Source organism: Rattus rattus, chromosome 2, assembly GCF_011064425.1.
Source record: "Rattus rattus isolate New Zealand chromosome 2, Rrattus_CSIRO_v1, whole genome shotgun sequence".
Taxonomy (NCBI): Eukaryota; Metazoa; Chordata; class Mammalia; order Rodentia; family Muridae; genus Rattus; species Rattus rattus.
The window spans coordinates 46,041,696-46,069,317 of NC_046155.1; the positions used below are offsets into that span (position 1 = coordinate 46,041,696).

The 27,622-nt window shown below is 48.7% G+C and overlaps 2 protein-coding genes across 2 annotated transcripts in view; one reads left to right on the forward strand and one right to left on the reverse strand.

The window, feature by feature from the left end:
• Positions 1–3,458, reverse strand: part of Arl3 (ADP ribosylation factor like GTPase 3) — a 45,234-nt gene extending 41,776 nt beyond the window's left edge. The window contains exon 1 of the mRNA XM_032892132.1: positions 3,429–3,458. Within this exon, the coding sequence (XP_032748023.1) occupies positions 3,429–3,443 (15 nt within the window). The 5' untranslated portion in view covers positions 3,444–3,458. The remainder of the gene's footprint in view (positions 1–3,428) is intronic.
• An 873-nt stretch (positions 3,459–4,331) lies between these two features.
• Sfxn2 (sideroflexin 2) lies at positions 4,332–25,649 on the forward strand. Its single transcript, XM_032892133.1, has 12 exons — positions 4,332–4,432; positions 12,382–12,566; positions 12,753–12,923; positions 14,802–14,900; positions 16,715–16,790; positions 17,017–17,102; positions 19,134–19,194; positions 19,760–19,826; positions 20,379–20,428; positions 20,739–20,788; positions 21,432–21,479; positions 23,603–25,649. The coding sequence occupies exons 2-12, from the start codon at positions 12,406–12,408 to the stop codon at positions 23,700–23,702; spliced, it is 969 nt and encodes a 322-aa protein (XP_032748024.1). The 5' UTR covers positions 4,332–4,432; positions 12,382–12,405; the 3' UTR covers positions 23,703–25,649.
• The last annotated feature ends 1,973 nt before the right edge of the window (positions 25,650–27,622 follow it).

Here is a 27,622-nt window from a genome sequence, read left to right on the forward strand (position 1 = left end):
TATCCGTCTTCAGACACACCAGAAGAGGGCATCGGATCCCATTACAGATGGTTGTGAGCCACCATGTGGTTGCTGGGAATTGAACTCAGGACCTCGGGAAGAGCAGTCAGTGCTCTTAACTGCTGAGCCATCTCTCCAGTTCCTCTTTGTCTATTTCTTTCTTCTTTTCTTTTTTATTTTTTTGAGACAGGATTTCCCTATGTAGCCCTGGCTGTCCTGGAACTTGCTATGTAGACCAGGCTGGCTTTGAACTCACAGAGATGTGCCTGCCTCTCAAATGCTGGGGTTAAAGGCATGTGCCACTATGTCTGTCATCGCTCACTTTCTTTCTTCTTCTTCTTTTTTTTTAATCTATTTGTCATGTATGTGAGTCCACTGTCGCTGTCTTCAGACACACCAGAAGAGGGCATCGGATCCCATTACAGGTGGTTGTGAGCCACCATGTGGTTGCTGGGAATTGAACTCAGGACCTCTGGAAGAGCAGTCAGTGCTCTTACCCTCTGAGCCATCTCTCTAGCCCATCACTCACTTTCAATTGTACAGTTAACCATAGGAGCTCATGGGATACTAGACATGACACACTTAAACATGACACTGACTGTTTAAACTCAGTGCTCTATTTCCAGTTCTAAAAATAACTTATATGTTTGAAGAAAAAATGAATTTGTAAAATCAGATAATCTCAACTAATTTGCCCTACTTTCTTCTTTTCTCCTTCCTTCTTTTCTTTCCCTTTCTTTCTCTCTCTCTCTCTCTCTCTCTCTCTCTCTCTCTCTCTCTCTCTCTCTCCTTCCTTCCTTCCTTCCTTCCTTCCTTCCTTCCTTCCTTCCTTCCTTCCTTCTTTCTGTTTGGGTTTGTTATTGTTGTTGGTTTTTCTCTGTGCAGCCCCTGCTGTCCTGGAACTCTCTATAGACCAGGCTGGCCTCCAACTCACAGATTTCCCTGCCTCTGCCTCCCAAGTGCTGAGATTAAAGGCCAGCGCCACCACCACCTACCTTATGGTTTTGATTTTTTGAGACAGGATTTTTCTCTGCATAGCCTTGGCTGTCCTGGAAACACTGTAGCTCTTAACCACTGAGCCATCTCTTTAGGCTGGCCTAAAAACTCACAGAGATCCCTATCCACATGCTTCTCCCTCCCAAGTTCTGGAACTAAAGGTATTGCCTAGCGCGCCCCTGTCTCTCTCTCTCTCTCTCTCTCTCTCTCTCTCTCTCTCTCTCTCTCTGTCTCTCTCTCTCTCTCTGTCTCTGTCTCTCTGTCTCTCTGTCCTCTCTCTGATATTGAGAGGGTAGTCTTCATAATATAAGATCTGTCAAAAGACAGATCAAATAAAATGAATAAATCCAGTAGTTTTTTTTAAAAAATTGTTTTGGACCCGGAGAGAAGGCTCTGTGGTTAAGAGCACTTGTTGCTTTTACAGAGGACCTAGGTCTTATTCCCAGCCTCTACAAGGTGGCTCACAACTGCCTGTAACTCTAGTTCCAAAAGATCCGAAGCCCTAATTTCTGAAGGCATGAGGGATTCATGTGGTATATATATGTACAGGTAGACAAAATATTCAACATAGAAAAAAAAAAAAGCACTCGCTGCTCTTGTAGAGAACTGGAGTTCAGTTCTCAACACCCACACCGTGGCTCAAAACTGACTGTAGCTTCAGTGGATGCAATGCCCTCTTCTGGCCTCCTTGGACACAAGACATGCCTACGGTGTACATACATGTTTGCAGTCAAAACACTAAGATAGATATATATATATATCTGTATATACACGGTCAATTTGTTATACACTTAAATACAGTGACAATTTGCACCTAGAAACACAAGCAGTGGTTCATTTACTGTGACCTATAATTATAAATTAAGCAGTCATAAAATTATGTACTCTACTTAATTGAAAAACTGAAGAAAGTTAGTAAATTGTTTCTCATTTATTTTCTCCTGGTTTGGCATGTGTTTCTTTCTTTTAAGGGGATGGCTGTTGGGGCAGGGTCTCCATCTAGCTGAGGCCGACCTGAAACTGTAGTCCAGGTTGGCCTCTTAACTCATGGTGATCCTCTTAATTTAGCATGGAGAGGACTGGGATTACAGGCAGGAGCCACCACACACATCCTGGCAAGGTCTTTTAATTGCAGTTCTAATTATTTCCATTAATTTAAAAATTACCTACTCATTACGAAACAGAGTCTTATGTAGCCCAGGCTGGTCTTGAATTCCTGCTCCTCCTCCTACCTCCCAAGTGCTGAGGTTACAGGGGTTGCAGGGCCCCTTTCTCAAATCTGTTTATTTTCTGTGTAAATATTTATATCTGCACTCATTTGTTAAGACAAATCCAGCCTTTAAATGGGCAGCTCATGTGTAAATAATAAAAAGAAAACGCTTGTTAAAATCTGTTTAGCCTGAGGTTAGAAATAACTGTAAACGTAACAAGCATGAAGTGTGATTGACAACCTAAGATTAAATAATTCTACTAAATAATTTGACATTGTAAATTTTTTTGGTCAAAATTTACTTGCTCAATAATTATACCAAAACAGATGTGTAATTTAGCCCCTGCCCATCTATGGTTTTACTCAGGACTTCATGCTTGCTAAGCAAACCTCTACCCACTAAGCTATACCCCTAGTACTAGGTTTTTCTTCTTAAGTCAACAGAAGCAGCCCCAAATTTTTACAAAAATAATGAGGAGTATGAGGGAAGCAACAGTAACCGGTTCTGAGCAGTTAGTAAGCCAACCAACCTGTTCTAAGTGCTTTAAAATCGGGGTTGGAGATTTGGCTCAGTGGTAGAGTGCTTGCCTAGCAAGCGCAAGGCCCTGGGTTCGGTGCCCAGCTCCGGAAAAAAAACAAAACAAACAAACAAAAAAACCAAAAAAACCAAACCAAAAACTAAGTGCTTTAAAATCAAGTTTTCTTTGACTAGCTCTAAAAATATTAATTTCCCCATAACTTCGTTTTTACTCCATCTACCGCGTACAAAATTAACAAGGAGGGTAGATAGATATTCAGTAACGCTCATGATGTTCAGTCCCCACATGACGGTTCCCAGACATCCATAACTCCAGCTCCATCAAAGCCCTCTTCTGGCCTCTGCAGGAACCAGGCACACACGTGGTGCACAAACATACACACAGGGTAAACACTGGTACACATGTAAATAAAATAATAATTTAAAAAAAATCAACAAGGAACTGAGTGTCTCCCGTCAAATCTGTCACACATCCTAACTTACACTTTGGAAAGGCCTTAATTATGGCTAACGGAGAACAGGCTTGTTTCAAATTGATGCGCACTCTCTATTTCTCATTTGAGGCGAAGACCATTTGCTTCTATCAACATGGAATAAATACGGAACGAAAAATCGGTCGTCAACAACCATTAGACCTTCGCAGAACTTTCAGCGACTAAGTTGGGACTGCAGGAGCGCACCTACCACAGGGACATTCATCCCCAGCGGTACCTCTTATTGTCCTGGGACTTACTCCCTACACACCTCTCTCACTCAGAGACGCGAGCATCTAGGAAAGGAAAGCTAGGTTACAGCTCCCTGGTGCCGCCAGGGTGATCTCAAAGACCGTAGCGCTGCGCCTCTCCCACTTTTGGCCGGGTCTCAGATGGACCCCACAGTCCCGAGGCTCCAAGAGGTCGGCTCTGCAGTATGATCTAAGCCTGTGAGCCCGGCCTGATCTCCGCAGTTCCAGAGCCGCCTTCATCCCAGAAAGATGATGGTGCTAGGCTTCATCCCGGCCAGAGAAGCACTAAAGTACCCTCTCCACGCCTCGGATCCATCGCAAACCCCTCCTTTCTCCCTAGGCCTAGGCCTCCCTCCAGGCCCACTTTAGGGGCTCCTCCTTCGCCCCTGAAACCGATCTAGAACCCGAAAGAGCAAGGCGAGCTCCATCCCACGTCCTCCTCCGCTTTAAGAGCAGCGCCCCGCCCTGGGCCTGGGGACAGGAGGGGGGGGTGACTGGTCAGCTCTGAAGGGCCGGGGCCCCCACACTCACCATCCTCAAGCCGAGTCCCTCCTCCTCCTCCTCCTCCTCCTCCTCCGCCTCCTCCTCCTGCCTCCCCCGTTACCAGGGGTAACTGCTGCGGCGCCGCCCCTGACGTCCCTCGCACGCACAGCGGAGGAGCAGAGCAGCGGGATGGGGCGGGGTTCTGCTCCTCTCTACCCAAAGTGCGCAAGCGCGCCAAAGCACCCGCTCATTGCGCAGGCGGTCTCGGGAGTGGCGGGAGGGCGGGGCGAGCTGGCGAGCGGGCCTGCGGGAGGTGCAAAACCGCCCACGTGGCTGGCCGGAGCCTGTGGCCTGTGATTGGTCGGAAAGGTGGGCGTAGGGCGAGGGGGTGGTTCCCGGGCCTAGCCGCGACACTTCAGTTCTGCTTTCCTAGTCAGCTTCGTCTGGTGGCTGTCGCGGGCTGCATCCCCTCTGGGACCAGGTAAGAGTCCTCAAGTGCAAGCCAAAAGCACAGCTACTCCTATTCCCCGAGCCTCCGAAGGGAGCCTGGCTCCCTTCTGTGGTGGCTGCCAGGCACTGCGTGCTGGACTTGCATCTGCAGAAGCCGCGTGGCGGGAGAGACGGACTAGGGCTCCAGTGGATTCCTCCCTTCTGAACCTCGTTGTCTTCGGGTGTCAGGATTTAGGGCTCAGAAGTTGTGGGCTGCGTGTCTATCTCCAGGATAGGTGATTTCTGCTGGGTTGGGGGAGGTCGCCTGAGAGAGGGCGATAGGCAGGTTAGGGACCAGTCCCTAGCATTGAGGTTAGCCGGCATCGGGAGTGTTAAATTGTCTGGGATCCTCTGGATTTTGCTAAAGCCATGTTGGACTGCAAGCGGGACCACTGGAAAGTTACCCTTACCTTTGTGGCAGGTCGGGTTCTCGACACTGGAGTACAACCTGCCGTCGTGGAAATTGCATTCTTCCTAGTGGAATGTTTCTTATACGAGGTTTAATTTCCTTACAGCCCTAGGTGTAGATGATAGAGTCCGGACTTGAACTAACTTGTAAACCCTTTATTTTATAGTGTTGCTTGTAAACACTGTGGCTCAGGTAGGAATGCCATTTGCCCTCCAGGACTGAACTCAGGAGGCAGAGGTTTGTACTGGGCAGGCAAGCCTTCTCTGCCACTGAGCTACACTACGTCCCTCTCCTCAGAGCTGTTTATATCTGTTTAGTAAACAGAAAACTCTTCTAACAGCTGATAGTTTAGGTAGAAGTGGTATCTCTGGATGTCTGCTGATGCACGTGTACCAGTTACCTATCTTTTTTTTTTTTTTTTAAAGATTTATTTATTTATCATATACAAGTACACTGTAGCTGTCTTCAGATACACCAGAAGAGGGCATCGGATCCCATTACAGATGGTTGTGAGCCACCATGTGGTTGCTAGGAATTGAACTCATGACCTCTGGAAGAGCAGTCGGTGCTCTTAACCGCTGAGCCATCTCTCCAGCCCCACCAGTTACCTATCTTTCCGAGCATGTCAAGTACATAGAGCAATTCCTGTCGCAAATAATAGTTTAATCCGGGTTTCAGGCTTCACCTCTTTCACCAACCTAGTTAAGATTACTGAAACAAAAGCAGATTTTTCCAGTATGGGTTTTCAGGCTTATTGTCGTCATTGTTCTGAGACAAATTCTTTCTTTCTTTTTTTTTTTTTTAGTTTGTTTATTTTATGTACGTGAGTACACACCAGAAGAGGGCATCAGATCCCATTACAGATGGTTGTGAGCCACCATGTGGTTGCTGGGATTTGAACTCAGGACCTCTGGAAGAGCAGTCAGTGCTCTCAACCTCTGAGCCATGTCTCCAGCCCCTGAGACAGATTCTTACTATGTAACTCGGGCTGGCCTGAAACTCACTATGTAGACCACACTGGCCTGAAATTTACATAGATCTGCCTCCTTCCTGGGTACTCATGGGTACTGGGTACATAGCGTGAATCACTATGCCCTGCTAGTTTTCAGGTCTTTTTACAATCAAGTTTTTATAAAACCTTTAAAAATTTTTTTGCTTTATGTATATGAGTGTTTTGTCTACATGTATGTAATGTACCACATGTGTCTTTGGTACCCTGGAACTGGAATTATGGATGGCTGTCAGTCATCATGTGGGTGCTAAAAATTGAACCCAGGTCCTCTGTGAGAGCAGCAATTGCTCTTAACTGCTGAGCCATTTCTCCCTCAAAGTTTTTAAAAATATCAGAACATCTGCTGCCTGCATACTTGTATCAGATCCTTGGGAAAAAAAAGCCAGTCCCGAATCTTGACGAGGGGATTAGACAGGTGGTGGTGATGCATGCCTTGAATCCCAGCACTTGGGAGGCAGAGGCATCTAGGTTTCTGAGTTTGAGGCCAGCCTGGTCTACTAGGACAGGCGGGGTTACATGGAGAAACCCTGTCTCAAAAAAAAAAAAAAAAAGAAAAGAAAAGAAAGCAGAGGCCCAAGGTGAGTGGTTAGATTAGAGAGCCCCCTCCCATTTATCTACTAATCTACTGGTCTCCACATTGGGGCTCTTTTATGGGAAAGGTCACATTCAGATTCCCCTCTGGTGGTATGGTATCCGTTTTCACTGTCACCTTGGAGTCAGATGAGTGTCTGGAAACATGGGCCTGATCCTACTGGTTTAATTATTACTGTCATTCTCCTGCTTGCTCTAGGCAACCTGACAGTAGTCTGCTGTGTCAGTGGTCTTTGGTCTGGTCTTGCAGAGTTTTGAGCTGCCTGGATCTCCCAAGGCCTAATGCCTACAGGACAAGTATTCTATCTTAGAACTATGCCTATGGTTCTGTTTTGAGCTTTGGTACCGCTTGCTAGAGGAGATGAGCTTTCTCTGCAAAGACTACTACTAGTCTGCTTTATTTTTTTTTTCTTCTCTCTCTGTGGTGAGGGAGGTGGGGTGCCGTGGGGGCCGGGGGTGAGGAGTGGTGTTCTATAGGACTGAGAAGCTAGAGGAAAGAAAGCTGTTTCTAGTGAGCTGAGGATAGGGGTGGGATGAGAAGAGCTGGGAGGAGCCACAGGGAATGAGTGAGGTGAAGGCCCGCAGACACTTTGGTATGCTAATAGACATCTCGGCTTCTGAGTGTCTTTTGGATTGACACCCTGTGAGTGGGGTCAGAGGACTACTTGCTGGAGTCTGTTTCCTCCTTTCACCGTTGTATTCCTGGAGAGTGAACAGGCTCCCCCCGTGTTGTTTCAATGTATCACCCAGATTTGTCTGAACTTGTTTTAAAACAAAGAAACATTTTATTTTATTTATTTGGTTGGTTGGTTTTGGTTTGTTTGAGACAGAGTCTCGATATGTAGCTTTGGCTCTCCTTGAACTCACAGAGATCCAGCTGACTCTGCCTCCCAAGTTTTCAGATTACAAGGGGGGTGTGCCGCTGTGCTCAGCCTCCTTTGACTTGTATGTAAGTGTTTGCCTGCCTCTTTGTGTACTGCCTGAGTGTCTGGTGTTCACAGACGTCTAGAGGTTTTAGATCCCCTGGAATCAGAGTCATAGATGTTTGCAGGAACCATCACGTGGATGCTGGGAACTGAACTCCTGGGGCCCTCTGCAAGAGCATTACCTGAGTCATCTGTGGTGGTATGAGTGAGAATGACCCCCATAGGCTCATATATTTGAATGTTTAGTTCTCAGTTGGTGGATCTGTTTAGGAAGGATTAGGAGGGAGGTGTGGCCTTGTTGGAGGAGGTGTGTCATTGGGATGGCCTTTGAGGTTTCAAAAACCCCATGCCAGGCTCAGTCTCCTCTCACCAGCTCCCTGTGGATCAGGATGTAAGCTCTTAGCTACCGATCTAGCACCATGCCTGCCAGCCTTCCTACTCGGTGGTCATGGACTAACTGTAAGCAAGCCTCCTATTAAATGCTTTCTTTTTTTTTTTTTTTTTTGGTTTTTTTTTTTTTTTTTCGGAGCTGGGGACCGAACCCAGGGCCTTGCGCTTCCTAGGCAAGCGCTCTACCACTGAGCTAAATCCCCAACCCCTAAATGCTTTCTTTTAAAAGATGCTATAGTCAGCTGGGTGGTGGCGGCACATGCCCTTTAATTCCAGTGCTCATGAGAGAGAGGCAAAGGAAGGCAAATCTCTGTGAGTTTGAGGCCACACCTGGTCTACAGAGTGAGTTCCAGAACATCCAGGGCTTCATCAAGAGACCCTGTCTTCAAAAACCAAAGACAGACAAAAACTCCCTGCATGGTGTCTTTTCATAGCATTAGATCATAATAACTAAGATACTGTCTCTCGAGCCCAGGTCTGAACTCTTGATCCTCTTTGCCTCTCAGACATGGGGGTTTCTGACATGTGCTTCCATTTCTGGATTTCTTTGTTTATTTAGTGAGTTATGCATGTGTATGTGTGAATGTGTGCATGTGGAGACAGTGGGTGTCTTCTTCAATCCCTCTCCCCACAACCAGAGCTCCTGCTGCTATAAAAACGAACATCAGGGGTTGGATTTAGCTCAGTGGTAGAGCTTGCCTAGGAAGCGCAAGGCCTGGGTTCGATCCCCAGCTCAAAAAAAAAGAACCAAAAAAAAAAAAACGAACATCAGATAGATCCAGTCTCGAGTCAGGGTCTCTCACTGAACCTCGAGCTTGTTCAGTTAGACTGGCTGGATGGTGGAGTCCTGGAATCTTCTTCTTGGCCCCCCACTTTCCTACCCCAGCATGGGGGTTACTGATGCACATCTCTACCTGATGACATGTTACAGATGGAGCCATCGCTCCAGCTCCTTCTTTTTCTTTTTTAAGGTAGAAAATAGACTGCAGCAGGCAGAGGACCTCTCCAGGTGAGTTAGAGTCACAGCCTGGATTTTTTCAGTGTTAGATTTTTCAGCCTGGGTTGGCTTGATGTTCACCTTTCTCTGCCAGAAGTGTTTGGTGTGGGCCATGCTTGTATACAGTGGCTACCGTAAGAAGGACTACATGTAGCTTGTGTGGGAGCGTAACTGTGGACAAAACCAAGAGACCTCATATGGCTTGGTACTGGTGGAATTGACAGTGTGTAGCTTCAGGGAAGCAGACATGCTCTTACTGTCTGACCAAGGCAAGCCTGAGTTTGACTTAGAAGTGCCATCCTTGAGATCAAGAGGACCCAAGATAAATTGTAACATCAATCCGATAGTACGCTTTTAGAGGGCATATGTGTGATACAGACGTGGTTACAGTGCTAATGAACTTCACAGTCTGGGGGAAGCAGATGTTACATACATTTTTGAATGACAAAAGCCCATGATGCTGTGAGGAAGGGCTCAGAATCGAAGACCTGAGTTATCCCTGAAGGAGTCAGCCAACGATGCCCTTTGTGGGGAGATGTTTCAGATACATGATGTAAATTTTGGGAGGAACCTTATGATTTACTTTTAAAAACCAAGCACTGTGTGCATTCTCTCCTGACCTCTGTAAAGGAAGCAAAAGTGATAACCTCAGCCCAATTCCCAAGACCCACAGAGGGGAAGGAAAAGACTTGATTCCCACAAGCTGCTCCCTAAACCTCCACACGGCATGCGCCTCCCCCTCTCCAAATAAAAGAAACAAAAAAACAAAAAACAGACATGCAAATAAATAGTACCGAAAGCAAAAGCCACCAGCATACTTTAGCCAAAGCCACCTGCATATTTCAGCATGTGACTGCCACATCCTGGTGGAGGGGCTTCTGTATGAAAGGCAGAGGACTTTGTAATGTTAAGTTGAAGGTGGGAGGAGATGCTGGAGAGGGTTCACTCTGTAGATGTGCATTGCACATGTAGGAGTATTGGTGGCATGTGTACATTTTGCAGTAAAAATAAAAAGGGGGCGGAACCGGTTCCCGTGTATACCCTGGTGGTCGCATTCTCTGGCCAGTTCTGGCTCTGGCGGGCCATTTGAACTAGTGCTAATTTATCTCAGATTAGTATCTCTCCTGCCAGCTCTCTGCTAGCCGCGAACTCTCTGGTTCCAGCTAGGTTCTAGAAATCCAGCAGCAGCTGGCCTATCTCAGTTTCCTGCCATGGACGCTGCCCACACTCCTAGCAACCGCCCCCCTGGTAGTTAAAAACTCCCAACCCGGTAAAATCACGACTCAACAAACTGTAACCTAACAATCACATTTATGTGTTAAATTCTCAATCTACAACACATCCACAAAATAAACTCACTGCCAATTAATAAAGATAGAAACCGCCCACCTAGACAAGATAAAATTGACCTAGACCACCTGGATCGGAATCATCTTCCTCGTGATCTCCAACTTTCACCTTCGCTCCTCCTCTCTCCACTTTTCCCCGCCTATTCTTCCTTGTCATCCAATGATACGCCTTGCCTACCCTGGACCCGCCTTGCTGCATAATGACATCATCCTACATGTACCTGTGGGTGTATTGGGAGCATGGCAATTTGCTCTCTTGAGCTCAGTCAAGCTGTCCTCCGTGATGGCAAATCTTCACTCTCAGCTTGCCTGCAGGAGCCAGGGGAGAGTTTCTCTTTTTTTTTTTCTTTTTTTTTTTTTTTTTTTTTTTTTGGTTCTTTTTTTTCAGAGCTGGGGACCAACCAGGGCCTTGCGCTTCCTAGCAAGCGCTTTACCACTGAGCTAAATCCCCAATCCGAGTTCTCTTTTCTTTGTGAAGAGCAGGGCGCCCTGGGATGGGTTTACTCTGAGAGAGGGGCGGTGCCTTTGGAAGCGGTATGGCGCTACATGAGCTCTTGCTGGCCCTTGAAAATCCAGGGCAGAGGGTGTAAATCTCGCAGGGTGGCTACCCATATCCGCAGCAGGTCGCCCTGCATTTAAAACCACTTAGGAGAAACACTGCTGAGCGTGCCTGTGCGGGGCAGAGAGGGGGGCATTTCCAGAGAGGATTGACTGGGTAGGACCCACTTTAAATATGGTTGGCACCAACCCATGGGCTTAGGTCCTAGAGTGAAACTAGGTGGGCACCGCCTTTGCCTCTCACTGCTTCCTGATGCAGACACAGTGTTCCCGGCCGCCTCATTCTAACGCCAGGCCTTCCTCACCTCCAAGGGATGCATTCATATGAACCATGAGCCCAAATACCCCCATCTCCCTCCCAACGTTCATACGTTGTCTTGTTGTTGCCACAAGGAAGTAACCCCAGAACTGTAAGGAGAGGGGCTCTTGCCGTGTTCCACCTGATCACAGGGCTTGCAGGCTTTAGGCCTTCAGGAGTACTGTGGATGGGTGAGTTTGGAGCCATGAGCTATGAAAGCTCTCCAGTGTTGTCAGCAGAACCCAGTGGGCCGTTTTTGGTTGGAGTTTGAAACGTGAGAAAGTTAAGAGAAATGCAGATGGCGGAGACCTGACTCTGGAGCTTCCAGAAGGAAGCAAGGACCCTACTGGGAACAGGATCAGAGATCATCTATGTTCCATCCTGGCCGGTAATAGGTGTTCTGCTCATACCTGGGAAGTCTGGAGATTTGAACACTGCATAACATAACTGCTGCCTCGTGGTTCCTGCTCACTGACTTTAGACCTCCATTGGCGGAGAGATGGGAAGCAGAGGGTCACTGGCCAGACTCGAGAAAGCACCTACAGTTGTGAAAGGGACAGTACCATTAGAGAGAACCCCCACGCTTTTTCACTGGGATGGGTAATGAGAAAGAGGTCCTGTGGACCATGTAGCCACCCAAGGCTCCTCTTTGTAGAAATGCAGATCCAGTTGAGAGGAGAGAGCCCCTGCAGTGTAAGACAGCCAGCCACTCGGGAACTGTTTTCCCAAGTTTGGCTACCCTGGTGCACAGGGACCACCACAGCTATGGACGGAAGGAGCCAGACTACTTCTTGAACGCGCAGTAGAATTAGAACTGCCCTTTTGCATTTCCAGGCGTCCAAAATGTAAGAGTGACAGGCATCCAACTGGTGTGCCAAGGCCTTAGAACGCTGCTGAGATCAGACAAGTCTGAACCCGTGTCCTGTCCTTTCCACAGATGCTTCTGGGGCCCACTCCCCAGCCCCCTTAGGTGAGGTGGGGAGCTGTGGGAGATTGGATCCTCTGCTTCCTGACTACAGACAACGTGCCTAGCCACCTCGCACTCTTGCTGCTGTGGTGGTTAGACTGGTAAAGAGTTTCAATGCAGGCAGTTGGTGAAAGCAGAGGGCTTCTATTTCAGAATACCTGTTTCCTGTTTCCGTGCTAGTACAGGGGATATTACGCTAGTTCTGATGAATTCTTATTGCTGAGTCAGACTGAGCTCCTCTGTGGCAGACACCGTCTCCCTTAGTGTGATCACGCACAAGGCTGGCTAGTGACGTGGACCAGGAAACCTTGTTGACAGTTGCTTAGTTTCATCACCATTCATAGGGCTCCTAGATCATCACAGGAGATGCTTAGGGTCCCTGACTGCCGGAGCCTCGGGAAAACTGATTGAGGGATCAACTCTCACTCTTTCTTTGTTTCTTAGGTCTGTAGTTTGTGTTTGAACAATATGGAAGCCGATCTGTCTGGCTTTAACATCGATGCTCCCCGCTGGGACCAGTGCACTTTCCTGGGGCGTGTGAAGCACTTTTTTAACATCACAGATCCTCGAACTGTGTTTGTGTCAGAGCAGGAGCTGGACTGGGCCAAGTCGGTGGTGGAGAAGAGCAGGTGAGGACGTGGTCAGGGGAGGGGGAAGCTGGAGGAACCAGCGTAAGGCTGCTGGGCTCTCTAGGGGAGGGAGAAGCTGGGGCTGGGGGAGCTGGCAAAGGTCTCAGGAAGTCAGGAGAAGCACGGGGAGGCAGGAGACAGGGATCATCAGGTCAGGGTGTCACTGATGTTGTCCTTGGGTGACAGGATGGGACTTGTGACCCCTGGCACTCAGGTGGAGCAGCTCCTGTATGCTAAGAAGCTTTATGACTCAGCCTTCCACCCTGACACTGGGGAGAAGATGAATGTCATCGGGCGGATGTCCTTCCAGGTCCCTGGTGGCATGATCATCACAGGTTTCATGCTCCAGTTCTACAGGTGAGTCCCAAGATGGAGGAGGGCTAAGCTGTAATGACAGTCCTCCATCAGTCACTTCCCAGATCCTGGGCACCATGCTAAGTAATCTCTTCGTGGGAATGGCCTTTCCCCTCTCAATCACACACACAGGCGCTCTGTCATCTCCCTTTGCTAGGTGGGACTCCTGAAGCTAAGTGATTGTTCATGACCTCACTCAGATCTACTGCAGGGGCCTCATGGTGATGCAGACAGGCCTGAGTGCTCAGTCCGCTAGGCATCCTGAGGGGTATTACTAGTTTACTGTTTTGAGAGTCTCACTGGGTAGCCTTGGCTGACCTAGAACTCTATGTAGATTAGGTTGACTTTGAACTCAAGGAAATTCAACCTGCCTCTGCCTCTGCCCCTCTGCCCCTCTGCCCCTCTGCCCCTCTGCCCCTCTGCCCCTCTGCCCCTCTGCCCCTCTGCCCCTCTGCCCCTCTGCCCCTCTGCCCTCTGCCCTGCCCCTGCCCCTATAGTAATTGAATTAAAGGAGTAAGTCTTTTTTTTTTTTTTTAAATAATTTGAAGTGGGAAGATCCACTTAAAAAATATTTATTGTATATATGTGAATACATTGTCTTCAGACACACCAGAAGAGGGCATCAGATCCCATTACAGATGGTTGTGAGCCACCATGTGGTTGCTGGGAATGGAACTCAGAACCTCTGGAACAGAGTCAATGCTCTTAACTGCTGAGCCAGCTCTCCAGCCCAAATAAGTGTTTTTTCTTTTTTTAAACAACAAAACTTTTGCCAGGTGGTGGTGGTTTGCTTCTTAATCCCAGCACTTAGAGGCAGAGGCAGGTAGATCTCTTAAGTTTGAGGTCAAAGGGCAATTTAGCAGCCAAAGTTGCTCTTTCTGTGAGACCTAGGACCTGGGGCTAGAACTCAGGGTCTTTCCTCATCTAGCAGTTTACCAGCCTCCGAAGTTCTTTCTTGTTTGTTGATATTGCTTTATTTTTGAGACAGAGTATCACAATGTAACTCTGGATGGCCTGGAACTGGCTAAACCTCAAACTCAGAGAGATCCACCTGCCTCTGCCTCTGCCTCTGCCTCTGCCTCTGCCTCTGCCTCTGCCTCTGCCTCTGCCTCTGCCTCTGCCTCTGCCTCTGCCTCTGCCTCTGCCTCTGCCTCTGCCTCTGCCTCTGCCTCTGCCTCCGCCTCCCCTGTGCTGGAACTAAAGGCATGTGCCACTGTGCTCAGCTCCTCCTAATTTTTTTCTTTAAAAAAAATTATTTGTTGTATGTATACAAGTACACTGTAGCTGTCTTCAGACATAGCAGAAGAGGGCATTGGATCCCATTAGAGATGGTTGTGAGCCACCATGTGGTTGCTGGGAATTGAACTCAGGACCAATGGAAGAGCAGTTAGTGCTCTTAACCAACTGAGCCATCTCTCCAGCTCCCTAAATTCTTAAAGTATAGTTTCCACAGTGGATTTATGTTTTAAATGTTTGACACCCAAATGAAAAAGGGAAGGCCTTTTCTTGCTCTTCTCGGCTGGGAAGGGGATAAGCTTTCAACCTTTGACTCTCCCCTCCCTGCCTTCTCCCTCTAAGTCCTCTACTCCTCTGTGTTCATTTAGTTAGTTGTTGGTCCAGGTGCCAGGGATTAAATAATTTAGGGTCTGTCCTCTTGGAGATGCAGCATGATGGAGATTGGGAAGCAGTTTGGGGAGAAAGAATTTTGAGTCATGGGAACAGGACACACAGTGATTATCTCAGGAAGGGCAGAAAAATTCCAAGAAACAACAAAGCAGGATTTTACCCCATGTGAGAGGAAGAGCTTAGAAAGCTGCAGATGCTATGTTGCCTAGTAGACCCTAGGCCCCTCTTTATCTCTCCTGCCTCCCTTGTTTGTAGGACCATGCCTGCCGTCGTCTTCTGGCAGTGGGTGAACCAATCCTTTAATGCCTTGGTCAACTACACCAACCGGAATGCAGCGTCCCCCACATCAGTCAGGTAGGAGACCTGCTATCCTCCGTCTCCCCAGAGCAACCCTTCTGTCTTTTCTTTCGAAGTGGGGCCCACGCTGGGCAGGTGCCCAGGGTTTGAAATAGTAAGACCATCTTAGAGTGTCTTTTCCCCAGACTATGTCAAGATAGCCATTCATTTGACTAATGTATTCTTTTTTTAAAAAAATATTTATTTCTACTTTTTAGATTTATTTATTTTGTGTTATTGTTTGTGCACTTCATGCATACCCGGTGCCTGCAGAAATCAGAAGAGGGCATTGGATCCCCTGGAACTGGAGTTATGGGTGGATGTGAGCCACCTTGTGGGTGCTGGGAACACAACCTGGGTCCTCTGCAAGGGCAGCCAGTGCTCTTGAGCCCTAGAGATGGCTCAGGAGTTAAGGGCGTGCCCTGCATTTCCAGAGCTTCCTAGCACCCAGATCCGGTCGGTGCTCAGCTCCAGGGGGACCTGACCTCTATGTGCACACATGCACACATGCACACACACATAATTTAAAAATAAGAACTGAAAACAAAAACCAAGCTGGGCATGGTGGCTCACACCTTTAATCTCAGCACTCACGAGGCAGAGGCAGGATCTCTGTGAGTTTCAGTCCGGCCTGGGCTACACAGTGAGACCCTGTCTTAAAACCAAAACTAAAACAGTACTCCCGACCACTGAACCATCTCTCCTGCCCCAAGATTACTTTTGTTTGTGTGTGTGTGTTTTGTTACCAATCACCACATGTGAAGCTAGAAGAAGGAGTTAGATACCCTCCAGTTGGAGTTGCAGGTGTTATAAGAGTCGTTGAGTGTGGGAGCTGGGAATTGAACCTGGGTCCTCTTAACCACTGAGCCATCTCTCTAGTCCCAGAATTTTGCTGAGTGTTAATTATGTGCCAGGCAAGGTCCCAGAGGCTTGAGAGTCCCTGATGAGTAAGACATAGCAGGTTCTGTTTAAAGATCCTCCAACAGGCTGGCAGGCAGATCTCTGAGTTCAAGGCCAGCTTGTTCTGTATAGCAGTTCCAGGCCAGCCAGGGCTATGTGCTGAGAGCCTGCTCAGTAACCAAACCAAACCAAACACATGGAAAAGTCTACAGTGACCTCAGCTTGACATTGCTGTGGTCGTGGAGACGAGTGGTGGGACTGGAGAGCAGTGGAGATCTGTTCAGACTGGCCCCTGGGGAAGTCCGTGCAATGAAACCATCATGAAAAATAACCTGTGGAGGAAAGGGTTTGTTTCACTCACAGTTCATCACCCAAAGCAGGGAGGGCAGGAACTCAAGCAGGACAGTAGACAGGAGCTGATGCAGAAGCCGTGGAGGGGTGCTGCTTACTGGCTTGCTCCCTCTGGTTTGCTCAGTGTGCTTTCTCATAGAACCCAGGACCACCAGCCCAAGGATGGCAGCACCCACAATGGGCTGGGCTGTCCCCCGCCCCATCAACCACTAATTAAGAAAATGCCCCAAAGGCTTCCCTAAAGCCTGACCTTAAGACTTTAGCTTGTTGTTCAAGTTGAGATAAAACTCTAGCCAGCAAAAGGATACAAACATGTAGGAGGCCAGGAGGGTTCTCTAAACAGGGAGCAACAGCAATATACGTTGGTTCTGGCAGAAAACCGTGTGATGTGTTTAATGCACTAAAAAGGGTGCTTGGCACGGAGTAGTGGGAATTATGTGTGTGTGTGTGTGTGTGTGTGTGTGTGTGTGTGTGTGTGTGTGTGATGGTTCTAGAGACTAAAGCCCCTGGCCTTGCCTGAGCCGCTGTGACACCACCCCAGCACCTACACACTCATCCATCTGGCATTTCTCTTTCACTAGGCAGATGGCCCTCTCCTACTTCACAGCTACTTCCACTGCCGTGGCCACTGCAGTGGGCATGAACTTGTGGACAAAGGTATGTACGGCTGGGGTGCTGTGAGCAGAGTGGCCACCAGAGGGCAGCAGAGTTCCAGAGAAAACAGCTTTCCTTTGCTCATAGGAGTTTGAGGATTCCAGAGTGTTTGTCCGGACACAGGACACTGGCAGAGTTGAATTGCCTCTCTTCCTGTATAATCCAAAGCCTTTCTACCCCCATCTTCATATGAGCTTGAATAACTTCCTTTGTTCCCTGCCTTCAACAGAGAGCTCCACCCTTGGTGGGCCGATGGGTGCCTTTTGCTGCTGTAGCTGCTGCTAACTGTGTCAATATCCCAATGATGCGACAGCAGTGAGTACAGGGGGCCTTGTGCTCCTTCTCCATCACAGGGTTAGCAGGGACGGGAAGGAGGAAAGACGCTGAGCTGGTAGCTTTCTGGGACTGGGCAGTACAGGGAAGACCAGTTTTGAAAGGTCCTCGAGGGCCGCCATTCCTCTGTCATGGCCCAAAGAATGGTGGGTGGCTTGAATTTAGTGTACTGGGTGTGGAGTGAGGTTGATTAAGCATGGACCTGTGGACCAGTCATTCTCTTCTTGTTCATGCTGGGGATCGAACTCAATGCCTTGTGCTCTATCCCTAAAGGTATATCCTTAGCTTAGATCCTGTCCAAGTGAAAGAAAGTCAGAGCTGCAGACTCTGCCTGTGTCCCAAACTCTTAGCTTAGGGGAGGAGATGCAGCAGCACTGAGCCCCTGATGCTAGCACAGTATCCAGATGCTCTGAGAAGCCAGCGGAGGGGGCGGATGCCCCCAGAGCCCAACTAAGATTTTCACAAAAGGTAAAGCAGAAACCGATCACATCTTGCCGGTTTTGCTTCTTGTCTTCTTTTTAGAGAGAGGGACTTTGTGTCCTTAGCTGACATGGGAGTTTACTATGTAGACCAGGCTGGCCTTGAATTTACAGAGATCCACTTTGCCTCTGCCATCTGAGTTCTAGGATTAAAGGCATGCGCCACCATGCCTGACTAAAGATTTTATTTTTAATCATGTGTATGTATGTCTGGGTACGTACGCGTATGTGAATGCAGGTGGCCAGAGACTGGACTCTGGATCTCCATGGAGCTGAAGTTGCAGGCAGCTGTGAAACTGATGTGGGTGCTGGGCACTGAACTCAGGTCCTCTGCAAAAGCAGTGTGTGCTCTTAGCCTCTGGACTGTGTCGCACTGTGTAGACCTGGCTGGCCTAGAGCATGCACTGATCTGCTTCTGCTTCTGGAGTGCTGGGATAATAGTTGTGTACTACCAGAAATAATGGTGGCAGTGGCGGCTTCTGCTTTCTTCCTCCTCCTCCTCCTCCTCCTCCTCCTCCTCCTCCTCCTCCTCCCTCCTCCTCCTCCTCCTCCTCTTCTTCCTCCTCCCCTCCCCCTCCTTCCCCCCCTCCCCTTCTCTCCTTCCCCTCCTCCTCCTTCCCTCTTCCCCCCTCCCCCCTCCTTCCCCTTTCCTCCTTCCCTCTTCCCCCTCCCCCTCCTTCCCCTTTCCCCCTTCCCTCTTCCTCTTCTCCTCCCCCTCCTCTCCCCCCCCCCATCTTGTTTTTTTTTTCTCTCTGACATGCTGGTATTGATCCTGGAGGCTTAACTTGAATGCTAGCCAAGGATGACTACCGAGCTGCGTCCCCAGCCCAGTTTCTGTTTTCTTTCTTTTCCCTTTTGCATTTTCCTAGAACACAGGTGGCATAAGGACTGGGTATCTTAGATGCCATTGCCACCATTGTCCATAACTACAGCCACATTTTGTTGGTAGATGGAGGCTTACCACAGCAGCCCCTGTAGAAAGAGCTTGCAGAGCATCGTGCGTGGACATCTCTCCGCTCTACCCCACTCCTTTCTCTGCCTAGCCTCCCAAGCAGATGAGCGAGTGTGGCTATCTCCCTGGTCTCCAACTGAGGGATGCCAAGAGCTTGTCTAAGAACAGAATAGCTACTGTTTGGGGAACGGATACAAGTCAGACACTGGTCTCAGAACTTGGCCAGTAGCTCATTTAACTCTCATTAGGTTCCATGAAGTAGGTGCCAGAATTATCCCCATTCTCCACATGAGGAAAACTGAGGTTTAGAAGGGTTGAAGACCATTCTCAAGGTCGCACATATACCTACAGCTTCAGGAGTCCAGTGAGGCAGTGTGGATCCAGGGCTGGCTTTCTTGGCCACGGTTCAGGGTCACTTCTGAGATACCATCCACTCTGGGATGAAGAAGGGAGACTGACGGGCCAGGCTGCAAGAGGGGGCTTCCTCCTGCATCCGTCCTTGGAGCTGGTGACCCGATGTGTCACCTGCCAGGCAGGTTCCTTGCACCTACTTCCTAACGTCCAGAAACTTTTGTTGTTTAGGGAACTCATCCAGGGCATCTGTGTGAAGGACAGGAACCAAAATGAGCTTGGCCATTCTCGGGTAAGCAGAGGAGAGACTTTCCCTCAGACCCCCTTCCCTCCTAGAGGGCTTCATACTCATACATGCCCTGGGTGCCATTATAAGTTACACACACACACACACACACACACACACAGAGACACAAGAGACCCACACACAGACACACACACACACACACACACACATACTCTACATACACACACAGAAACACACAGACACACACACACACACACACAGACACACACACAGACACACACACACACACACACACACACACAGACACACACAGACACACACACACACACACACACACACACACAGACACACACAGACACACACACAGAGACACAGAGACACACACACACACACACACACACACACACACACACACACACACACACACACTTATTTCTTCAGACAGGCTCCCCATCATTTCGGGTGGGTGGGTTGGGTAAGACACTTGGCTCCTAGTGAGTCCATCCATCCCCTCCACCTGCTCAGACCTGGCTATGTTCCCCCTCGCCTCTGTAGTGTAGCCCATGAACACTTGATAAGTGACCCCTGATAGCCCTTCTCTGCCCCCCAGAGAGCTGCGGCTGTGGGCATCACACAAGTGGTTATTTCTCGGATCACCATGGCAGCCCCTGGCATGAGTAAGATGGGGAACGCCTGTGTTGGGGGGACCCTTGAATATCTGGTCACCTTGGTCGCCTCAGCTTTCAGGTGGGAGGTGGCATACCTTCTCAATCTTTCTGTGAGAGCTGATAGCCCAGGGGACCCACACATGCTCTTCCAGTTTCTATCACGTCATCTGATTTGGGGGAGCAAGTTAACTTCATTTGGCTAATAATGCTGGGCAATGGTGGACGGTATCTGGGAGACAGTGGTAGGGGCAATGGCCCCCCTTGATCCCAGCGGGGCGTATTGCAGAATAAGATGCAAATGTGTTTGCTTGAGCCTGTGAAACACTTTTCGGGTCCAGGGGTGTGTGTCTGTCTTCAGTGGTGAACGCATTTTCGGGAAGCAGACTTACTCTGGGACTTGGGGGAAGTCTGTCTAGCGGTGCCTATGCAGTCTGCTTTTCTCCCAATGGCAAGTATTTTCTGGAAAGTCTTGGGGCGACAGCAGCCCCCTCAGGCTGTGATCTGCCTGCAGCCGTGGGCTTGGTGAGTCTGTCTTCCCTCTCAGCTGCTTGTCTCTTCCAGTCCTGTTGCCAGTCGTCATGGAGAGGCTGGAGAGACTACACCTGATGAAGGTAGGTCACTCTCCCTGCCTACCCCAGAAACTGGCCCTCCGCGCCTTTCCGGGAACCACCACCCCATTTTACTCAAGCAGGGCTTGTGCCGGCCTTTACCGGCCTCTATTTCAGATATGAGAACAGGCTTCCTGACCTTGTCTGCAGAGAGCCAGGGGCACACCTTTTCCCCATCAGGGTAGCAGGTCCCAGCCTCTAGCTTCTGGTGGGGTAGGCGCAGGGGGTGCTCTGCGGCGTCTAAGTCCTTCATGGGACACCCAGTCCCTCATGGGACACTTCCTCTGCTTCTCTCTTTCTTTTCCTCCTGCAGAAGTTGAAAGTGCTTCACGCCCCGCTGCAGGTCTTGCTGTGTGGCTGCTTGTGAGTATGTCCTCGATGGCCTGGGCTCTTTGCCGGCCACGGCACCCAGACGTGTGAGCCAGGGTTCTTCCTGGGTCCCCACTCCCTCAAGTCTGGAGCGGTTTTAGAGAAGAAGAATTTCTTAGAAGAGGCAGAGGTTGGTCGAGGCTGTCACAGACAGAAAAAATGGCACACCATGTTCTTAGTAACTTGCCATTGACCGGGATGTCTTTGATTGTGCTCTGCTGGTGCCTGTGACCTCAAAGTCTTCTGTTTACTCTCCCTAGATACACCATTCTCTCCCCTCCTGTTACTGCCCTGTGAAGTGGAGGTTGGAGGGAGGGGGAGGGACACTGATTTCCATCACCAAGTCCTGATGAGCTCAGGGGTGAGAGGGCTTGCTTGCCTAGTATGCACCTGACCCTGGGTTCAATTCCCAGTCAGGGCGGTGGCACACAGGTGGGTGTCCTCCCAGCGGAGGCAGGAGCAGGAGGATCAGGATCAGCCTCAGCCAGCTCCTCCCCCTGGTCTACACCATGACCCTGTCTCAAAATGGAGCAGAGAAGGGCAGGAGGGAAGGCAGGTCAGGTGTGTGAGCTCAGGGACAGGGTGTGGCCAGGCCTCTGGGACACGTCCCTAACACTTCTCTCCTTTCTTATTACAGCCTCCTCTTCATGGTGCCAGTGGCATGTGGGCTCTTCCCTCAGGAATGGTATCAGCCATTTGTCGCCTGCTTTGTTTTATCAAACACTCTGCTACTGCTCTCAACTGACCTGCTAGGAGGGAGGGGTGGGCATCTGCCTAAGTTCTGGCCTTCTAACTTGGGGGTTGGGAGGGGATGGCACACTAGCCAGGACTCTGAGGGACTGGGGGAGAAGCCAGGAGTAAGTGTTGATCTTACTCAGTGCCTTAGAGACATGGCGGGGGATGACAGGAAGCTTCTTGTCCTGCCAACTGCGAGTTAGCCAGGCCACATCTGCCTGGCTCTGGCCTTTAAAGGCATTTATTCTGCTTCTTCGGGTCTGTGCTTTTTCTTCCTCTGTGCTTCCTGGAAGGGAGGGTGGGAGAAGAGATGATTGAGTGGGGACGTCAGCCTGGGCTCAGCTGGGGACTGGTTCCAGGACACAGGTGTAGCTGTGCATGATCTGAGATAGTAGCAGTCACCTGCTGTCTGTGCAGGCTCGTGGCCATCTGCCGGTCACCTGCTGAGTCCTGAGCTTACAGACTCGTGGAGAAGGCAGATGTTAAAGCCAAGAACTCCACCTCCAGGTAGATGAGGTGGAGGTCAAATGTGACATTTAATTCCAGTAATAATTTTGGCTGTAAAGATCATGAATTGAACTTGTAATCCCACACTGGGGTTAGGACATGGGGTTAAAGTAGGAGGATCAAAAGTTCAAGACTAGGAGCTGGAGAGATGGTTCAGAGGTTGAGAGCACTGACTTCTCTTCCAGAGGTCCTGAGTTCAATTCAATTCCCAGCAACCACATGGTGGCTCATAACCATCTGAAATGGGATCCAATGCCCTCTTCTGGCTGCAGGCATACATGCATGCAGAATGCTGTATACATAATAAATAAATAAATCTTTAAAAAAAAAAAAAAAAAAAGGAAAAAAGAGAGTTCAAGGCCAGTCCGGGACCCTAGCAAACAAACACAATTAAAAACATTTTTCTTTCTTTACAACCCTGTCTCAAAAAAACTTAAGGAAAGGTAGGGAACTGGCTCAGTTAGCACAGTACTTGCCATGCAGACCCTGGAATCTGGGTTAGATTGCCCAGAGTCTATGTAAAAGAGCTGGGTGTAGTAGGGTGTGCCTCTGACCCCAGTGTTAGGGAGGCAGGGGCGGGATGCCCCCCAAGCTCATTGACTGCCCAGCCTAGCTAGATTGGTGAGTTCCAGGTTCAGTAAGAGACCTTGTCCCCAAAATAAAATGGAGGACAACTGAGAAAGGCAGCTGATGTCAATCTCTGGCCTCCGTGCACATGTGCACATACATACACATGCATATACACATACAAAATGGGGTGGGTGATATTTTAAAAAATTAGAATGGACTCTTCTAGTTTCATTCTGTTGATTGGGCAAACACTGTGACTGACAGCTACTCGGGGGAAGGAGGGTGTGTTTTATCTGTGTGTGTCTCTCTGGGTGCTGGCCGGCCTTTGCAAGAGCCAGAAGAGGGCCTTGGATCCCTTGAAGCTGGAGGTAAGGGCAGGCTTGAGCTTCCTGACGTGGTTGCTGGGATTTGGATTAGAACCCTCTGGAAGCCATCTCTCCAACCCCGTTCTCGTCGTTCTTGTTGTTTTGTTTGCGGAAAGCAGAAGAGACTTTATTCAGTGTGGCTACATTGGAAAGAGAGACAAAGATGCAGTGGCCCCTCAAGAGTCCTGAAGTGACAACAAAGTTTAGAGGGCCAAGGACCTCTAAGCAGACTGAGTGAAATCTTCCAGGGAGCAGGACAGGGCAGGGCAGCAAGGCAGGAACTCAAATGGGAACTTGAGGCAGAAGCCACAGAGGCATGGTGCTTAGTGACTTAGCTTTCTCAGAGAGTCCAAGGGACCTGTCTAGGGATTGGTGCCGCCTAGCATGGGTACTCCCACGTCAGCCAATAACCAAGACAATTCCTCACAGACATGCCCACAGATCACCTGGATGAAGACACTTACTCAGTTGAGACTCTCTTTTCAGGTGACTGTAGGCCATGTCGAGTTGACAGTTAATGCTAAGTAGGACGGACTTCTTAGAGGTGACATATGGGTGGGCTTTTTTCTCAGGGTAAACTGCTGACTGTCTTAGTAGCATCCTCATAACCCCCTTCTGGTTTTCCTTTCAGTGAATTACCAGTTTCCTATCTAGAGCCAGAGCTACAGAACACCATCAAGGCCAAGTATGGAGAACAAGTCCTTTTTGCCTACTTTAATAAGGGTCTCTAAGTGCTCCGTGCCTGCAAGGACCAGTTCACACGCCGTGTGGACCAGCTTTTCCCCTGGCAACTGTACATACCTGTGTCTACATTCCTCTTTGAGATAAGGTCTGAAAGCCAGGCTGGGAAATGGTGGGTGGGGAGGTGGCTCCTGTTTCCATGTAAGCACCTAACTTATTGGACTCCAGAGGACAAAATTCAAAAGGGGATCACGGTGGCTGGGGATATAGCGTGGTTGGGAGTGTCTGCCCAGCGTTCACAAAGCTTTGGATTCAGATCTTTGCACCCGTATGATTCAGGCATAGTTTTCTATGCTCGTGATCCCTGTACTTGAGAGGTGGATGCAAGAGGATTCGAAGTTCAAGGTCAGGCAGTGGTGGCACACACCTTTAACCTCAGGAGGCAGAGGCAGGCAGATCTCTGAGTTTGAGGCCAGCCTGGTCTACAGAGCTAATTCCAGGACAGCCAGGGCTACACAGAGAAACTTTGTCTCAAAAAAAAAAAAAAAAGAAAAGAAAAACAAAACAAACAAAAAACCCAACCACAAAAAACAAAAACAACTACCAAAAAAAAAACAAACAAAAAAAGCACACCCCCTCCCCCCAAACAAGAGCAAAGTCTGCTTTGTCCTTGACCCTTGTCCCTGAGGACCAGAAGCTGAGGCCTTCTCAGCAGAGGTTGCTGGTGTTGGGAGATGCACACACAGTTTAGAGTAATTAGGAAGCGTGTGATTCTTGTCCAGTCAGGACAGAGGATGCACCAATCCCTTCCTCTTCTCCACTTCCTCCTTCGTAAGCAAGGGAAACGTTTACCTGCGTGATTCTTATAAAAGGCTTTTTATTATTATTTTTTTTAATATTTTATGGGTATGGGTGTCTTGCCTTCATGTATGTCTCTGCACACAGAGGTCAGAGAACATGTCAGACCCTCTGAAACTGGAGTTACCGCTGTGAGCCATCGTGTGGTTGCTGGAAATCAAACCCTGGTCCTCTGGGAGAGCAGCCACTGCTCTTAACCACTGAGCCATCTCTCCAGCTCCCTATTCAGGAAGAGAAGAAGGAGCCATGGGAATCCTCTTGGGAACTCCTCTCTACCCTTCCCCATTGTGCCCTGACTGGGCTGTCTCATTGGGAAAGCTGCTAGATTTGAGTTTTTCAGGCTCTTGGAGTTATTTGTACAAAAAAAGGACAAACAAGCAACAAAACGAAACAAAAAAAGTCAAAAAATCATGGACAATGAGTTCCTTTCCTCAGCCCACTGGGTCTCACACCAAAGAGACTGGAGTGTACTGAGAGGACAGAGACCTCTGAGTGGGAATCCACCAGGACCACAGCCTTAAAAGTGTGTGTGTATTTGGGGTTGGGGGGGGTGTTCAGGGCAGCATCCACCTTTAATCCTGCATTCAGGAGGCAGAGACAGGTGAACCTCTGAGTTCAGGGGCAGCCTGGTCTACACAATGAGTTCCAGGACAGCCAGTGCTACACAGAGAAACCCTGTCTTAAAAAAAACAAAAACAAAAAACGGGAAAAAATGTACAGTCAAACAGTCATTTTACCAAAGTTATGTGGGACATCAAGTTCTACCCCTTTGAAAATGACCATTCTGTCTTAAAATCATGTCCAAATCTACTTCCGGGACCTTTAGCTGAGAGGTCTCTTCTCGTGGCCTTCTCTATTTTACAAGCCAAGCCCCTCACTGTGAGGGAAGTCACCTGCCACATATTCAGTTTCCTGCTGGCTTTCCTCCCTCAGCCTTTAGGTCACATTCCAAAGAGAATGCCAGTGCCAATGGTACGGGGCTTCATTTGGTCACCTCAGAGAGGAAGTCCACCAGGACCAACAAACCCTTGGGGGGCTGGTTTACCTGGGGTCAGTGGGTATATGTGTTTCGTCTGCCAAGATTGCTGATCCTGTTCAAATGCGCCATTATGAACTGAATAAATGATTTGAGAGAACACAAAACACTGTCTGTAAACTAAGCTACTAACTCCAGATGGAAAGCAGGATCTGTGGCCTAACTTTGGCCTTGGCATGCCAGAGCCTATCACAAGTTGTCTGATGTCCTTAACAATGGGGAAGAATCCGCTGGCGGCCCTTGCTGGTGCTCCACCGGTCTACCAGAGTGGAATACATATTGCCTTAGGGCTGGACTTGGTCAGCCGTAACTTACTCAAATTCACCTGTTATCTGTTATCTTCTTGTGCATTTTGGAACTAAAAATACTTTTACATTTCTTAATGGGTTATAAAGAAGAAAAAAACTAGAATATGTGATAGGCACTGTATATGCATCATGTAGACTTTAACACGTTTCCCCTACCCCACAATTGTGACTTAAAAATGTGTACTAAGCCCGTGGTGCACTTCTTTAATTCCAGCACTTGGGGAGCAGAGGCAGGTGGATCTTCATGAGTTTGAGTCTTCCCTGCTCTACGTAGCACATTCCAGCCCTGCCTCAAAGGGGAAAAATGTATCCCAGAGTCAGTCACCTGAAGCTGTTGTGAAAATAGGTGGAAAGGCTTCTCCGTAACCAGCTCCTGGCTCTGTAGGTCGGAGGTGGAGCCTGAGGAGGTAACGCTGTTGGGATCCATCCGACACCACGCGGTTGAACTAAAGGAGACTGCATGCCAAGACCCCAGCTACGATTTAGCCCCACACCCACTTAAAAAGGAAAATGGAACTCAGAAGCCATGACATTGTTTTCTTTTTGATGGAGTCCAGGCTAGCCTCTCATTGCCTCACTCCAGATTCATGACTGCTGAGATTACAGCTGTGCATCTCCGTGCCCAGCCAAATCCAGCCCTTTAAATCGTGTGATTTAGTAACTTTCAGGCCAGTCACACAGTGGTACTCCTGTAATCTGGACACTTAGACTATCCCTCCTAGGAAACCCAAGGACATCAGCATCCACACCCCACCCTCCTCCCGCCCCTCAGCCATTACCGTCTTCAGATTTGTCTGATTTCCACATTTGTTGTCAGATCACACTGTGGGCCTTTTGTCTCCGGCTTCTCTTGCTAAGTGTGTTTGCAGGGTTCTTTAAGAATGTTATAACTAACACGGAAAACATGATGCTGGCTGGTAGTTGCCAGAAAAGTCTGTTTTTCAGCCAGGCTTTTAAAGATGGGAAACTTGACTTTGGCTTTTCCCTTCCAAAAACAAACCGGAAAAGAAACATCAGAACCTGGGAAGTTTTTCCTCACTGTGTTCTCTGTAAAGAGCAGCTTTTGCTTAGCTTTCTCTTTTGGAGACATGCCTGTCCTCACAGGATTATTTTTGCTTTTGTTTTCTGAGGCAGGTTATTTTTAATGTAGCCCTGGCTGTTCTGGAACTCACTCTGTAGACCAGGGTGACTTCAAACTCAGTTGTCATCTTTTGGAATAGTCTAGAGTATGTCAAGTTTAGAGTATGTCAAGGTTAGGAGGACTTTGAGATGATTTGATTTTCTTTTGAGGTTCCAGCATGGAACCCAAGGTCCTCTTCCTGTCAGGTAAGTGTTCTACCTTTGAGCCCTGCCATCCCCAGTCCAGTCATTTTCTAACACCTCTGCCTTCTTTGAATTGGCCTGTGGGATGTTGAAGGGCGGTTAGAATGAACAGCAGGGCTTTGTATGGGAACTACTAACTCGTAACTGTGAGGGCAGCCTGAGTTACATAGTTCTTGGCTTGCATGGACAACATGGGGAGACCCTGTATCAAAAAGCTAACCTAATACATCCTGTGAATAATTGGAGCCTAATCTTTTATTTCTTTCTTCTTCCCTCTCTTCCTCCCTGTATCTCTTCCCATTCTCCGTTCCTTATGGCAAATACTGGGGTCTGAACTCAGGGCCTTGCCCATGCAAGCCATTTACCAGAGTGATGCATCCTCCTGCCCAGTTAGCCAAGTATTCTCAAAGGTGAAGCTCCTACATAGTGATGTGTGGGTCTTTGC

Bases quoted from the DNA above. Each gene is read 5' to 3' on its own strand.
- Sfxn2 (XM_032892133.1), top strand. From the start codon at position 12,406: ATGGAAGCCGATCTGTCTGGCTTTAACATCGATGCTCCCCGCTGGGAC. The intron at 16,791-17,016 runs GTATGTACGGCT...TGCCTTCAACAG, and splicing joins GCATGAACTTGTGGACAAAG to AGAGCTCCACCCTTGGTGGG. The intron at 17,103-19,133 runs GTGAGTACAGGG...TTTGTTGTTTAG, and splicing joins ATCCCAATGATGCGACAGCA to GGAACTCATCCAGGGCATCT.